Below are 15,494 nucleotides of genomic sequence, written 5' to 3' on the forward strand. Positions count from 1 at the left end.
TTTATTTCACACTGTGGACCGAGCAAACACGGCCTCGTGCGGGGTCTGGCTGGGCCCCCAGGTGACTCGCGCGTCTGGGAGCTGTTTCACAGGCCTTCCCCGCAGCCTCGGAAAGCACCTGGTGTCAGATTTCCACCAGGTGCAGAGGCCATCGTTTCCGTCCTCACTTCCGCTGGAAGGTCTCCAGCAGTTCCTTCCTAAGCACAGGGCCGGGGACTGACTTGGCACCATGGCCCCAAAGGGCACTAGTTCAGCCTGGCTGCCGAGAGCAAACCCACCTCTTTCGCGGGAGCTTAATTTTCGCAATGTAGCTCAGGCAGTAGTTGATTAAATCTTGGATCAGGGCCTCCCCCAGGTGACCCTGAATGTTCTAGACAAAGGAAATACGGGTTACTTGATTCAGAGACAGGCCATTTTCAAAATAACTTTCTCGCGAACCCGGGTCTTCAGCCGCTACCGCTTGAGGGTCACGAGGCTGGTGTGGCGGCCAGGGTGACACGCCCACGCTGCCTTTTTCCTTCTTTCCCGTATAAGCAAACCCCGAGGGGCTTTAACTGAAGCATGTTCTGTCTCGTTAGTCAAGATTTTTGTACTCATTACCTTTCAAATGCTTCATGGAAGGCCCAAAGAGTACACTACTGCTGCTTTTATCCAATTAGAATATCTACAGACGCTGACAGAGAATACTGTTGCTCCACTCTGGCCTTCTCTTATGTCTGAACAGACGATCTTATTACAAAGAGCTACACGGTGCCTCCAAAAATGCTTGTAGCAAGGGAGCCTGCCTTACTCTGTGCTATCACTAATGAAAATACTCGATTAGCTATCCTTAAAAAAACAATTACGAAAATTCAGTTAACCGTTTGGAATACGCGAGTCGCATGGTTCAACATGCAAGATACAAAAAACACGGGGTGGAGATTCATTCCTTCCCTGTGCCTCACCTCCCAGGTACACCTCCCCAGAAGCACTCAACATCAAATATCCTTTTAGAAAACATTTTAACAGTAGCATGTAGTTGTTTGCATTTTCAAGAACGTACCTGTTTACACAAGAGTTTCCCATCTTTGTATGCTACCAGGCCATTTTCTGGAAACACATAATCATATTTTTCAACCACTGCAACCAAAACAAAACAGCACGTGATGAACTGAAGGCTGTGTTTCTATTTCCCTTTTTTTTTTTTAATGTTTGTTTATTTATTGCAAGAGAGCACTCGAATGCGCAGGGGAGGGGCAGAGAGAGAATCCCAAGCAGGCTCCATGCTGTCGGTACAGAGCCCGAAGATGGGCTCAAACTCACCAACGGTGAGATCATGACCTGAGCTGAAGCTAAGAGTTGGACGCTCAACTGATTGAGCCACTCCCACTTTTTTTTTTTTTTTTTTACTTAAAGTAGGGTTCATGGCCAGCGTGGAGCCCAACATGGGACTTGAACTCACAACCCTGAGACCAAGACCTGAGCTGAGATCAAGAATCGCACGCTTAACTGACTGAGCCAGCCAGGCACTCCTCTATTTCTTGATTAACACGCATCACCAATAAGATTGCTGAACTCTAGTAAGGACTGTAAAAGAATACCTCCTCGTCACAGATTGGGCGAGTGGGGAAAGAGCTCCTCAAGTTTTTCTTTTTTTTTTTTAGAAGACTCTCAATTACAAACGCAAAAGACGGTGGCCAGGCTAGAGACTGGACATGTGGTGGGCCCTCTTACACCTCTGCCTTCAGCCCCCTCTGAAGACGGGAAGATGGGCGTCCGTGACAGCCCTCGAGCCTCACTGTGGATCCGCATCACTGGGGCGGCAGATTCCCAGGATCTGCTCACATTTATTTATTGACAGTTTACTTGAGAAAGAGAGAGAAAGAAAGAGAGAGAGAGTACATGCACACGCTAGGCAGAGAGAGAGGGACAAGGAGAATCAGTCCCAACCAGGCTCTATGCTGACAGCGGAGCTTGATCCTACGAAGATCCCATGACAGGATTAGCTGAGCCGAAATCAAGAGTTGGGCACTCAACTGACGGAGCCACCCAGGTGCCCCGTTCTCAGGCTTTCCGATTACGAATATGCAGGGGCGAGGCTAAAATCAGATTGTTTTTTAAAAAAAGGTCTTTGGGTGATTCTTACAAGCAGTCAGATTTGGAGACCACTCATGCAAATCTAAATGGGCCCTCAAACTTCAGGTGCTTGTTAAAGTGCGGATTCCTACGTACCATGAGTTGGGTGGGGCCCTCACATCTGTATTTTAACAAGCTCCCCAGTGATTCTGATACAGCTGGACCGTCAACTTTCTCCAGCTTGTGGATGTTTTGATTCTGATGCTTTGACTTACAGTCTTTGAAATATAAAGACAGGGCCCTACCCTGACACAAAACCTCTTCCAGCCTGTGGTTTAAAATCTGGCCAGCGGCAGAAAGGGCCATCAGGGCCAGGTAACAGGATTTCTGGGGATTAATGTGCCCCTGTTAAATTGTTTACAGGCTTTCTAAGTAAGGCATCTACAGGAAAAATTAAGTATAAGCAGAACAGGGTTTTAAAGAGAACGCACAGATTATACTTACAGTGACTGAGCCTATAAATATAGCTTACACAGATGCTGACTCTAAGATATTACAGCCAAAATGCTCGTTCTCAACTGGGGGTGATTTTGCCCCCTCGACGACATTTGGCAATGTCTGGAGACATTTCTGGTTGTCACACTGGGGGTGGAGGGGGTACTGGCATTAAGCAGGTGGAGGCCCAGATGCTGCTGAACACCCTACAATGCACAGGACAGCCCTCGACAAGAGAGAAGGACCTGGCCCAAATGTCAACAGTGTCCAAAAGACGATCGATTCATCTAGCTCTCCATCCTCTATTTCTTACAGGCCAGGCACCCTAGAGACACGGGCTGCAAGATGAATAATCCACAGTCCTAGTCTTCAAGAAAAACAGACAAGCGGCCAGTTTCCAACAAGCATGGAGTGTGGCACTAGGAGGGTTGTGCATTAGGCCATCCGGGGGGAGCAGCTGAAATACGATTCCCAGGCCCCACGGACCCCAGAGTCTCCAGTGAAGGGGCCAATAAGTATGCCCGGCCTCCTGGGGTCCTGTGCTGGAGAGTCTGGTTCAAAAGAAGGGGAGCAGCCTGGGTGACTCATGAATAGGGAACTCTGGGAAACACCGTGTTAGGGCAACGGACGGCCCCCACACCCAGAGGGCACCTCAACACCCGGGTGAGAAGGACGGTCAGGAGACAGGGTCTGAGCGGAGCTGGGAGAGTGGATGGGGACAACATAAGCATTCTGGGCAATGACATAGACACTGGAAGTTCTGGGGAAACGCCCCACGTGTCTGAGTACCAAGAGGTCCACCACCGACTCCAGAAATTTACTTATGGGATTAAAAACAGGAAAGAGAAAGCAGAGAGAATGATCCCCCCAACAAGGAAGCATGTGGGGAGGAGGCCTCGGGCCGGTGACACTTAACAGCGACAGGCCCTAACTGCCTCCTAAGAAGTTAATCTTCTACCGAATGCAATCAGCAATGTCAACGTTACCGTCACTTCCCAGCTGCTCCTGCACTTTCTCAAAGTCGGACCCGCCCACCACTCCAATCTTGATCTTCCGTCTCAGGTTTTGGAGAAAGCCGTCCATTTCCTTGGTGATTTTCTACATTTCAAGAAGGAAAATAAAAAGTCGTGAGCGGTAAAGTGATCAGGAGACGAAACCTGGAGGGACACAATCCTTACGTTCATACAAACCAATTCAGGCTCTAGGTCTGTAGACGAGTCCAAGTACATCAGCTTTTCACCAGAAAAGACCTGTTAACGTTTACTTATTTTTACCTAAAACACACAAGTAATACATAAACAGCCGGTGTGTGCTGTTCTGGCTAGTCCTCTCTGCAATTTCTATGCTTGTTTATATGCAGAAAAATAAATAGGTCTTGTTTTTGGAAACACGAGTGGACTCATTCTAAGTCCTGTGCAATGACTCGCTTTTTCAGCCTTAAGTGGTGATTTTTCCAAGCCAATGGACACGGACTAGCGCACTTCCTGCAAATGTTACCCTGCGCTCTACTTACGAATGTAGGTGGCTGATTTTAACGCAAAATAACACAACACGAAGAGGACGTTGAGAATTGATTTGTTACAACTACACAAAACCAAAGCAAAAACAAAAGCCATGAGAGTAAGATCACTAGATTTTTTTAGTCTCTCCTAAAAGAAAAGCTCCTATCTATAAACAGTGGTCACGACAGTATAATTTTATGCTGGTTAAAATCCAAACTGTGCACTAATTCAAAAGAAATTAGAAAGTCACATGAAAAGACATGTCTGTTAAGACAAATCACAATTAAGTTTTAAAAGTTATGTTGTTAGGGGCTCCTGGATGGCTCAGTTGGTTAAGCTTCTGACTTTGGCTCAGGTCATGATCTCGTACTTTGTGAGTTCGAGCCCCGCATCGGGCTCTGTGCTGACAGCTCAGAGTCTGGAGCCTGTTTTGGATTCTGTGTCTCCTCTCTCTGCCCCTCCCCTACTTGTGTTCTGTCTCTATCAAAAATAAATAAATGCAAAAAAATAAAAAAGTTATTTTGTTATTTTCTGTCAATCTGAATTGTACATTCACATGGGTATTTTTATTTTTATTTTTTTAAATAAACTCTGCCTCCAACATGGGGCTAGAACTCATGACCCCGAGATTAAGAGTTGCCAGGCGCCCCTCACAGGAGTGAGCCAGTGAGGCGCCCCTCACAGTTCTATCTTTAGAAATGAAGTTACCAGAAATTAAAAACAAAAACAAAAATGACCTAAATTCAGTACATGAACATCTGGAATTCCATCTTCTCTTTTTCTTAAAAACAAAACAAAACAAACTGGTTTAGAGTAATCCACACATAGGATTAACCAAATTGCACAGAGGGCTTGTAACAGAGTCTTTTCTGTATCTTCAGGGGAATCTTGATGTGGCACACAAAATGTAGAACTGCACTGGTGGCCTCTGTGAGTCAGTGACTGTGAAATGGGTCCTAGACCCCCCCCCCCCCCCCGGGCCAACTGGCTTACTCTCACCTGAGGTCAGAATGGCAGGAAGTGGGGGAAGAGTCCCTGGACTGCAAAATACTAAAAATGCAATACTTCTGGGCGCCTCACTGGTTCAGTCGGTTAAGTGTCCGACTTCGGTTCAGATCGTGATCTCGCGGCTCGTGGGTTCGAGCCCCATGTTGGGCTTTGTGCTGACAGCTCGGAGCCTGGAGTCTGCTTCAGGTTCTGTGCCTCCCTTTCTCTCTGCCCCTCCCCAGCTCATGCTCTGTCTCTGTCTCTCAAAAATAAATAAATGTTAAAATAAATTTTTAAAAAATGCAATACTTCCATCTTCAAACAGAAGCCCGAAGCTGCAATTTATGTGATCTTAACCCCTGTGCACAGTGATGAGCTCCAAGGCACTGTGGCCATCAGACATGTGTCTGCAATGTGAATGGGTTGTAGAAGGCACCCTTTCACTTCCAAGTGGCAGCAAATATTTTTTTGACAGGAAATAAGACCCAGCTGCTTGTGAACACAACAGGCATCTCAATTACCCATTGTAGGAGACATCTTTAGAGCAAAATAATCACACACCAAAGTTGTTGTGATGTTCTCAAATAACTCTTGTGTTGACAATTACAAGGAATTCTTTATAAATCACCCAGGACAAAATAAACAGAGAATGATTCAAAAGCTTGAGATTAAGGCCAAAGACTGTTTAAGGCCAAAGACTGATTAAGGCCAAAGACCTTCTGACTACTAGGTATTTATTCAAGGGATACAGGTGTGCTGTTTCGAAGGGACACATGCACCCCAATGTTTACAGCAGCACAATCAACAATAGCCAAAGTATGGAAAGAGCCCACACGTCCATCGATGGATGAATGGATAAAAAAGATGTGGTATATTTATACGATGGAGTATTACTCGGCAATCAAAAAGAATGGTATCTTGCCATTTGCCACTACGTGGATGGAACTGGAGGCTATTATGCTAAGTGAAATTAGTCAGAGAAAGACAAATATCATATGACTTCACTCATACGAGGGCTTTAAGATACAAAACAGATGAATATAAGGGAAGGGAAGCAAAAATAATATAAAAACAGGAAGGGGGACAAAACAGAAGAGACTTAAAAATGGAGAACAAAGAGAGGGTTGCTGGAGGGGCTGTGGGAGGGGGGAGGGGCTAAATGGCTAAGGGGCATGAAGGAATCCACTCCCGAAATCATTGTTGCACTACATGGTAATTAACTTGGATGTAAATTAAAAAAAGAAAAATTAAAAAAGAAAAATAAATAAAAATTAATAAAAAAAATTCACCTTCTGAAAAAACCAACTATGAGAGACTTTTTTTGGGGACAAGAAAGGAAAACCGACGGCAGCAAAGAGGACTCGGCAAAATAGGGCGCAGGGGACAGCACCGGCCCGCTGCCTAGTTCTGCAAGGTACGACAGCAACACAGCGATATCCATTCGTTTGTGGGGTGCCTGTGGCCACCGCAACACAGTCGATTAGTTGTGACAGAGACCACATGGCCCGCAGAGTCTCAACGAGTTATTTACCATCTGGCCTTGTGCAGAAAAACATTTGCCAACTGCTGGACTGGGGCATTACATAAGATGAGGGAACTGGTGATAATTTTCCCAGGTGTGACGATGGCCCCTGTGGTCACCACAGATGTCCTCAAGAGATGCAGGCTGAAAAATTTAGTGGTGAAGCACCATGATGACTATGGCTTAAGGAGTGGTACAGCACAGAATAAAAAAGTAGACAGACAGCTGATGTCAATCAGTGCTGAATTTAAGTGGTGGGGATATGGCGGTATACTAGTTTTTCAGTGGTTCTGGTGCCTGAATGTTTTCTGACACACAGCTGGGAAACAACTGTTTCCCATTCAGGCTTGGGCCTCCCTTCTTTTCACAGACTTTTATTCTGAGTCTCAACTGTTTTTGTTTTTATGTTTAGTTTTTTCTTTTCTTTATCTTTTAATTTTTTTTTTTTTAACATTTATTTTTGAGACAGATAGAGACAGAGCATGAGCAGGTGAGGGTCAGAAAGAGAGGGAGACACAGAATCCGAAACAGGCTCCAGGCTCTGAGCTGTCAGCCCAGAGCCCGATGCGGGGCTCGAACTCACGGACCGCGAGATCATGACCTCAGCCGAAGTTGGACGCCCAACCGACTGAGCCACCCAGGCGCCCCAGTTCTTTTTTCAAATAAAAAAATATATATTTATTTAGAGAGAGACAGCGTGAGTGGGAGAGGAGCAGAGAGAGAGGGAGAGGAGAGAGAACCCCAAGCAGGGTCTGCACTGTCAGTACAGAGCCCGATGCAGGGCTTGAACTCATGACACCGTGAGATCATGACCTCAGCTGAAACCGAGAGTGTTAGATGCTTACCGACTGAGCCACCCAGGTGCCCCTCAACTGTTTTTAGATGGCGTGGCAGTTCTTAGGAAAGTATTCAGCCCAAGAAGATTCTACTTAAACAGTGATATGTGCAAGGCTCTGGACTCCATTCAAACTAGATTTTACCTGTTTGCATCATATCGTCCTTTAGCAGCTGCAAGATAACCTATTCTGCTTCCGGATTGTAATGTGCTTATCAGTGTTGGAGAATATATGTATTGAGGAAGGGAAAGGTTGTATAATGAATAGATCTGTTGGTAAAGTATATTTGTTTTTACCTGGAGCACCCAGCACACAGAAACAATTTTCTTTTAAATTAACACTTTTTTTTTTCAGTGTTAAAATTGTTTGCTGCCAAGAATATCATATTTCAGGTATTTCAAGGGAATACGTTGTGGGTTTCTTTGCTATTTCATACTGCACGCTTATCTATCCTGATTCCTTCTGGGAGTCAGAAGCACCTTCCGGAATGGCAGAACCAGGAGCCAGAACAGCATCCATCTTACAGCAGTGGCAGAAAATGGGAAACTTAGCAAAGAACAATGCCCAGTAGCCCAGAAACTTGTACCAGATTTGCTGTGACAAATTGGATCACGGTTTCACTGAATCTCAGTTTCCTTTATTTAAAATGGTAACAAAAATTATCCTATTTGGAGGGTGCCTGGGTGACTCAGTCAGCTGGGTGTCTGACTTGATTTCAGCTCATATCAGGATCCCAGAGTTGTGGGATCGAGCCCCCATCAGGTTCCACACTGAGCAGGGAGCCTGCTTAAGATTCTTTCTCTTTCCCTCTGCCCCTCTCCCTGGCTCATGCTCTTTCTCAAAAAAAGAAAAAAAAAATCCTACTTGGGTAAAAGAGGGAGACGGCTTGAGAGGGAGAAGGTTCTAAAAAGGTTTGGAATGTGAACCATAGACCATTACAGCCAATGGGCCAAATGGAGCAGCTGTTTGTTTTCATAACACATCAGTAAAGTTTTACTGGAACCGAATGAAGCTGGTCTACCTGTCGTCTATGGCTGCTTTTGCATTAGAGTTGATTAGCTACTACAGACCACATGGCTGTCAAAGACAAAAATTCTTGCTATCTGACCCTTTAGGAACAATGAAATGCTGACTCTGGCTCTGGACCAGCAAGAACTTGTAGCAGTCCACAAGTGCAGGCTGGTCGCTGAATCTGTGTCAAAAGGAGCCTTTGAAGAACAAGGCAGTTGAGTATCACCACCAGATCCACTGAACCTGCGGACCAGAAAGGCAAACTGATCTAAAACCACACGCATTTAACGTGGAAATGTGGAGCACACCACTGCCACCACTCAGCCCAAATCAAGAAGGTAGGGATACAATGTGAAGATAGTGAGGCCACTTCAGGGACCAGTCTGTGCAAGGAGGAGGTCAGAGTGAGCTTCGTCACAAACGCAGACCTTAACTGAAACCTATCCATGCCTGTAGCAGCAAAATCAGGAAGTGGGAAGCAAGCTTCCAGGAGTCCAAGGAGGCTCTCAGGAGGCAGTCTGCAAAAATCTGGGCCTCCTTGATCACTTCTACTGGAGAAGGGGGTAGAGAGGGGAGGGGTGCTAGCGGCTGCTATTTATTATTACTGAACCCAGCCTATCGTAGCCAAGATACTTTAGTGAATTTGTTCGATTTCATTCGAGCCTCACCAACACCATATGGAACTGGGAATGCCCCCATTTGAAACCACTCAGGGGAGGGTTATGGGAGGAGTCAAGATGGCAGAACAGCATGTAAGTTTTTTTGTGTCTTGCATCCATGAAACACAGCCAGATCAACACTAAACTATCCTGCACAACTCGAAAACCGATTTGAGGATTAATACAACACCCTGCACAACCTGAACACAGAACTCAGCAGAGAGAAACTTCATTTTCAATTTTTATTAAAAATATTTTTCGTTAATTTTTTCTACTGTATTTTTTACTTCTGCGTAAATTTTTTTCAAATTCTATTTTACTTTCATTTCATTTTATTCCATTTCAGTGTATTCATTTTTTTCAAATTTTCAAACGATTTCCTTTTTTTTCCCTTCCCCTTTTTCTTCTAATCTATCAAGTACAATTGAACACCCAGACCAAAACACACCTAGGATCTAGCATCATTTATTTGATTTTTGTGTGTGTTGTTTTTAATTTTTTAACTTTCATTTTTTTGATTTAGTTTTTTTAACCTCATTAATTCCCTTTCTCCCTTCAAAATGATGAAACAATGGAATTCACCCCAGAAGAAAGAGCAGGAAGAAACGACAGCCAGGGAATTAACCAACACAGATACAAGCAAGATGTCTGAACCAGAATTTAAAATCACGATAATAAGAACACTACCTGGAGTCGAAAATAGTTTAGAATCACTTTCTGTGGAGATAAAAGAAGTAAAAGCTAGTCAGGATGAAATAAAAAATGTTGTAACTGAGGTAGCTGCAATCTCGAACGGATCCCAGGGCGGCAAGGATGCACGAGGCAGAAAAGCGACAGACTAAGGCAAAAGAGCACGATTCAAGGATTAGAGAAATCAGTGACTCATTTTAAAGGGACAACATCAGAATCATAGGGGCCCCAGAAGATGAAGAGAGAGAAAAAGGGGTAGAAGGGTTATGTGAGCAAATTGTAGCAGAAAAATTTCCTAACCTGGGGAAAGACACAGACATCAAAATCCAGGAAGCACAGAGAACCCCCATTAGTTTCAACAAAAACCAACCATCACCAAAGCATATCATAGTCAAATTCGCAAAATACTCAGGCAAGGATAGAATCACGAAAGCAGCAAGGGAAAAAAAAAAAGTCCCTCATCTACAAGGGAAGACAGATCAGGTTTGCAGCAGACCTATGCACAGAAACTTGGCAGGCCAGAAAGGAGTGGCAGGATATATTCAATGTACTGAATCAGAAAAATATGCAGCCAAGAATTCTTTATTCAGAAAAGCTGTCATTCAAAATATAAAGAGAGATAAACAGTTTCCGAGACAAACAAAAATTAAAGGAGTTTGTGACTACTAAACGAGCCCTCCAAGAAATTTTAAGGGCGACTCTCTGAGGGGAGAAAAGACAAACAAAACAAAACAAACCCTAAAAAAATACATAAAGACCAAAAGCAACAAAGACTAGAAAAGACCAGAGAACACCACCAGAAACTGCAACTCTACAGGCAACATAATAGCAATCAATTCATATCTTTCAGTACTGACTCTAAATGTCAATGGACTCAATGCTCCAATCAAAAGACATAGGGCAACAGAATGGATAAGAAAACAAGATCCATCTATATGCTGTTTACCAGACGCACTTCAGACCTAAAGACACCTTCACATTCAAAGTAAGGGGATGGAGAACCATCTATCATGCTACTGGTTGACAAAAGAAAGCCAGAGTAGCCACACTTCAATCAAACAATCTAGACTTTAAAATAAAGACTGTAACAAGAGATGAAGAAAGGCATTATATTATAATTTAAGGGGTCTACCCACCAAGAAGACCTAACAATTGTAAACACTTATGCTCCAAATGTGAGACCACCCAAATACATAAATCAATTAGTCACAAATGTAAAGAAATTCATAGATAATAATACCATAATAGTAGAGGACTTCAACACCCCACTTACAACAATGGAAAGATCATCTAATCAGAAAATCAACAAGGAAACAATGGCTTTGAAGGACACAATGAACCAGATGGACTTAACAGATATATTCAGAACATTTCATCCTAAAGCAGCAGAATATACACTCTTCTTCAGTGCACATGGAATGTTCTCCAGTACAGATCACATACTGGGACACAAATCAGCCCTCAACAATTACAAAAAGATCGAGATCATACTGTGCATATTTTCAGACCGCAATGCTATGAAACTCGAAATCAACCACAAGAAAAAATTTGGAAAGGTAACAAACACTTGGAGACTGAAGAACATCCTATTAAAGAATGAATGGGCTAACCAGGAAGTCAAAGAGGAAATTAAAAAGTACATGGAAGCCAATGAAACTGATAACACCAGACCCCAAAACCTCTGGGACACAGCAAAGGCGGTCATAAGAAGAAAGTATATAGCAATCCAGGCCTCCCTAAAGAAGGAAGAAAGGTCTCAGAGAGACAACCTAACCTTACACCTTAAAGAGCTGGAAATAGAACAGCAAATAAAACCCAAAACCAGCAGAAGACAGAAAATAATAAAGATTAGAGCAGAAATTAATGCTACTGAAACAAAAAAAACAAAACAAAACAAAACAAAACAAAAAACAAAACAGATCAATGAAATCAGAAGCTGGTTCTTTGAAAGAATTAACAAAATTGATAAAACACTAGCCAATTTGATCAAAAAGAAAAAGGACACAAATAAAATCAAGAATGAAAGGAGAGATCACAACCAACACAGCAGAAATAAATAAGAAAATATTATGAGCAATTATACACCAATAAAATGGGCAATCTGGAAGAAATGGACAAATTCCTAGAAACATATAAACTACCAAAGTTGAAACAGGAAGAAACAGAAAATTTGAACAGACCCATAATCAGTAATCGAATTAGTAATCAAAAATCTCCCCAAAAAACAAGAGTCCAGGGCCAGACAGCTTTCCAGGGGACTTCTACCAAACATTTAAGGAAGAGTTAACACCTATTCTCTTGAAGCTGTTCCGAAAAATAGGAATGGAAGGAAAACTTCCAAACTCTTTCTATGAAGCCAGCATTACCTTGATTCCAAAACCAATTCCAACAATACATTAAAAAAAGTATCCATCACGATCAAGTAGGATTTATACCTGGGATGCAGGGCTGGTTCCATATCTTTAAAACAATCAATGTGATTCATCACATCAGTAAAACAAAGGATAAGAATCACATGATCCTCTCAACAGATGCAGAGAAAGCATTTGAAAAAATACAGCATTCTTTCTTGATAAAAACCCTCAAGAAAGCAGGGATAGAAGGATCATACCTCGAGATCATAAAAGCCATATATGGAAGACCCAATGCTAATATCATCCTCAATGGGGAAAAAGTGAGAGCTTTCCCCCTAAGGTCAGGAACAAGACAGGGATGTCCATTCTCGCCACTGTTATTCAACACAGTATTGGAAGTCTTCGCCTCAGCAATCAGACAACACAAAGACATAAAAGGCATCCAAATCAGCCAAACTTTCACTCTTCGCAGATGACAAGATACTTACTCTATATGGAAAATCCAAAAGATTCCACCAAAAAACTGCTAGAACTGATTCATGAATTCAGCAAAGTGGCAGGATAGAAAATCAATGCACAGAAATCGGATGCATTCCTATACAACAACAATGAAGCAACAGAAAGAGAAATCAAGGAATTGATCTAATTTATAACTGCCACCCAAAACCATAAAATACCTAGGAATAAATCTAACCAAAGAGGTGAAAAATCTATACACTGAAAACTACAGAAAGCTTATGAAAGAAACTGAAAAAGACACACAAACAAAAGGAAAAATATTCCATGCTCCTGGAGAGGAAAAATAAGTATTGTTGAAATGTCAATACTACCCAAAGCAATCTACGGATTCAATGCAATCCCTATCAAAATAACACCAGTATTCTTCACAGAGCTAGAACAAATAATCCTAAAATTTGTATGGATCCAGAAAAGACCCCGAATAGCCAAAGCAATCTTGAAAAAGAAAACCAAACCAGGAGTCATCACAATCCTGGACTTCAGGCTGTATTACAAAGCTGTCATCATCAAGACAGTATGGTACTGGCACAAGAACAAACACTCAGATCAATGGAACAGAATAGAGAACCCAGAAATGGACCCAAAAACGTATGGCCAACTAATCTTTGACAAAGCAGGAAAGGATATCCAATGGAATAAAGACAGCCTCTTCAGCAAACGATGCTGGGAAAACTGGACAGCGACATGCAGAAGAATGAACCTGGACCACTTTCTTATACCAGACACAAAAATAAACTCAACATGGATGAAAGACCTAAATGTAAGACAGGAAGCCATCAAAATCCTCGAGGAGAAAGCAGGCAAAAACCTCTTTGACCTTGGCCGCAGCAATTTCTTACTCAACACGTCTCCGGAGGCAAGGGAAACAAAAGCAAAAATGAACTGTTGGGACCTCAACAAAATAAAAAGCTTCTGCACAGCAAAGGAAACAATCAGCAAAACTAAAAGGCAACCGACGGAATGGGAGAAGATATTTGCAAATGACAAATCAGATAAAGGGTTAGTATCCAAAATCTATAAAGAAGTTATCAAGGTCAACACCCAAAAAACAAAGAATCCAGCGAAGAAATGGACAAAAGACATGAATAGACACTTCTCCAAAGAAGACAGCTAGATGGCCAACCAACACATGAAAAAATGCTGAACGTCACTCATCATCCGGGAAATGCAAATCAAAACCACAATGAGATACCATCCTACACCTGTCAGAATGGCTCACATTAACAACTCAGGCAACAACAGATGTTGGCGAGGATGCGGAGAAAGAGGATCTCTTTTTCATTGCTGGTGGGAATGCAAGCTGTTGCCGCCACAAACAGTATGGAGGCTCTTCAAAAAATTAAAAATATAGTTATCTTACGACCAAGCCATTGTACTACTAAGTATTTATCCAAGAAATAAAGGGATGCTGTTTCGAAGGGGCACATGCACCCCAATGTTTACAGCAGCACTATCAACAATAGCCAAAGTATGGAAAGAGCCCAAATGTCCATCGATGGATGAATGGATAAAGAAGATGTGGTATATATATACAATGGAGTATTACTCGTCAATCAAAAAGAATGAAATCTTGTCATTTGCCACTACGTGGATGGAACTTGAGGGTATTATGCTAAGCGGAAAAGCGAAATTAAACAGTCAGATAGGGGCGCCTGGGTGGCGCAGTCGGTTAAGCGTCCGACTTCAGCCAGGTCACGATCTCGCGGTCCGGGAGTTCGAGCCCCGCGTCGGGCTCTGGGCTGATGGCTCAGAGCCTGGAGCCTGTTTCCGATTCTGTGTCTCCCTCTCTCTCTGCCCCTCCCCCGTTCATGCTCTGTCTCTCTCTGTCCCCAAAAAATAAATAAACGTTAAACAGTCAGATAAAGACAAATATCATATGACTTCATTCATATGAGGACTTAAGACACAGAAGGGATAAACACAAGGGAAGGGGAGGGAAGGGGAGGGAAGCAGGGAGGGATGTGGGATTTCGGGAACATGGAGGGGGACAAAACATAAAAGACTCTTCAATATGGAGAACAAACAGAGGGTTACTGGAGGGGTTGTGGCAGGGGGATGGGCTAACTAGGTAAGGGCATTAGGGAATCTACTCCTGAAATCATTGTTGCACTATATGCTAACTTGGATGTAAATTAAAAATTAACAAATAAAAAACAAAAACAAACAAACAAACAAAAACCACTCAGGGGTTCAGTGATTTGCTATAAGTCAGACAGCTGTCAACAGAGTGAAGTTGAGACTCTATTAGGTCTGTTTGACCTGGAAACCTGTTTTTCTTATTAGGTTGCAAGATGCAGCTCATAGGTGACAGGACTGAGGAGGGAACATAGCTGGTAAGAGGGCTGAGCTGGGGTTCAAATTCAGGGCATGCGGTCAGAGTCCAAAACTGCGTTTTCCAACCCCATACACGTTGTTTCCTTTCAAGGGTTTTCAGCCCGTCTCATCTCTCCGAGCACCCTGAGGTCTTGGGGATGTGTTTCGAGTTTCCGTTTCACCCCTGGAAGGCACCCAGAACGGAGTTCAGCCTTGCCGAGGAGATAGGCGGCCCTCAGCCGCCCCTCGACCCCCACCCTGGGCGGCCGTCGGCCCCAAATGTGAACAGCAGGCGGCTCTGCACCCGCTGCCGCCAGCCGGCCGGGTGCCGCCTACCTGTCGCGGGGCGGTCAGGGTCCCGTCCACGTCGAAAAGGCATAGCGCTGGGCCAGACGCCGCCATGTCCCCCGTTTCCAGCCGCACTTGATGAGACTCGTTGGCAACCAGGAACTCGGCCCGGAACTTCCGGGCTCGGCCCCCGTGCCACAGGGCACGCTGGGAGAAGGAGGATCCATTCCCACGTGTCTGGGACTAGAGTCAGTTGGTCTTTA

At 43.5% G+C, this 15,494-nt stretch overlaps 1 protein-coding gene across 4 annotated transcripts in view; it reads right to left on the reverse strand.

The window, feature by feature from the left end:
* PMM2 (phosphomannomutase 2) overlaps positions 1-15,437 on the reverse strand; it is a 30,807-nt gene extending 15,370 nt beyond the window's left edge. For all 4 annotated transcript variants that reach the window (XM_003998882.5, XM_006942339.4, XM_045047675.1 and 1 more), the window contains exons 1-4: positions 15,280-15,437; positions 3,537-3,648; positions 1,043-1,119; positions 279-370 (exon numbers count right to left, since the gene is read on the reverse strand). In XM_003998882.5, the coding sequence (XP_003998931.1) occupies positions 279-370; positions 1,043-1,119; positions 3,537-3,648; positions 15,280-15,345 (347 nt within the window). In that variant the 5' untranslated portion in view covers positions 15,346-15,437. The remainder of the gene's footprint in view (positions 1-278; positions 371-1,042; positions 1,120-3,536; positions 3,649-15,279) is intronic.
* Positions 15,438-15,494: the final 57 nt, after the last annotated feature.

This window comes from Felis catus, chromosome E3 (genome assembly GCF_018350175.1).
Source record: "Felis catus isolate Fca126 chromosome E3, F.catus_Fca126_mat1.0, whole genome shotgun sequence".
In the NCBI taxonomy this organism is placed as follows: Eukaryota; Metazoa; Chordata; class Mammalia; order Carnivora; family Felidae; genus Felis; species Felis catus.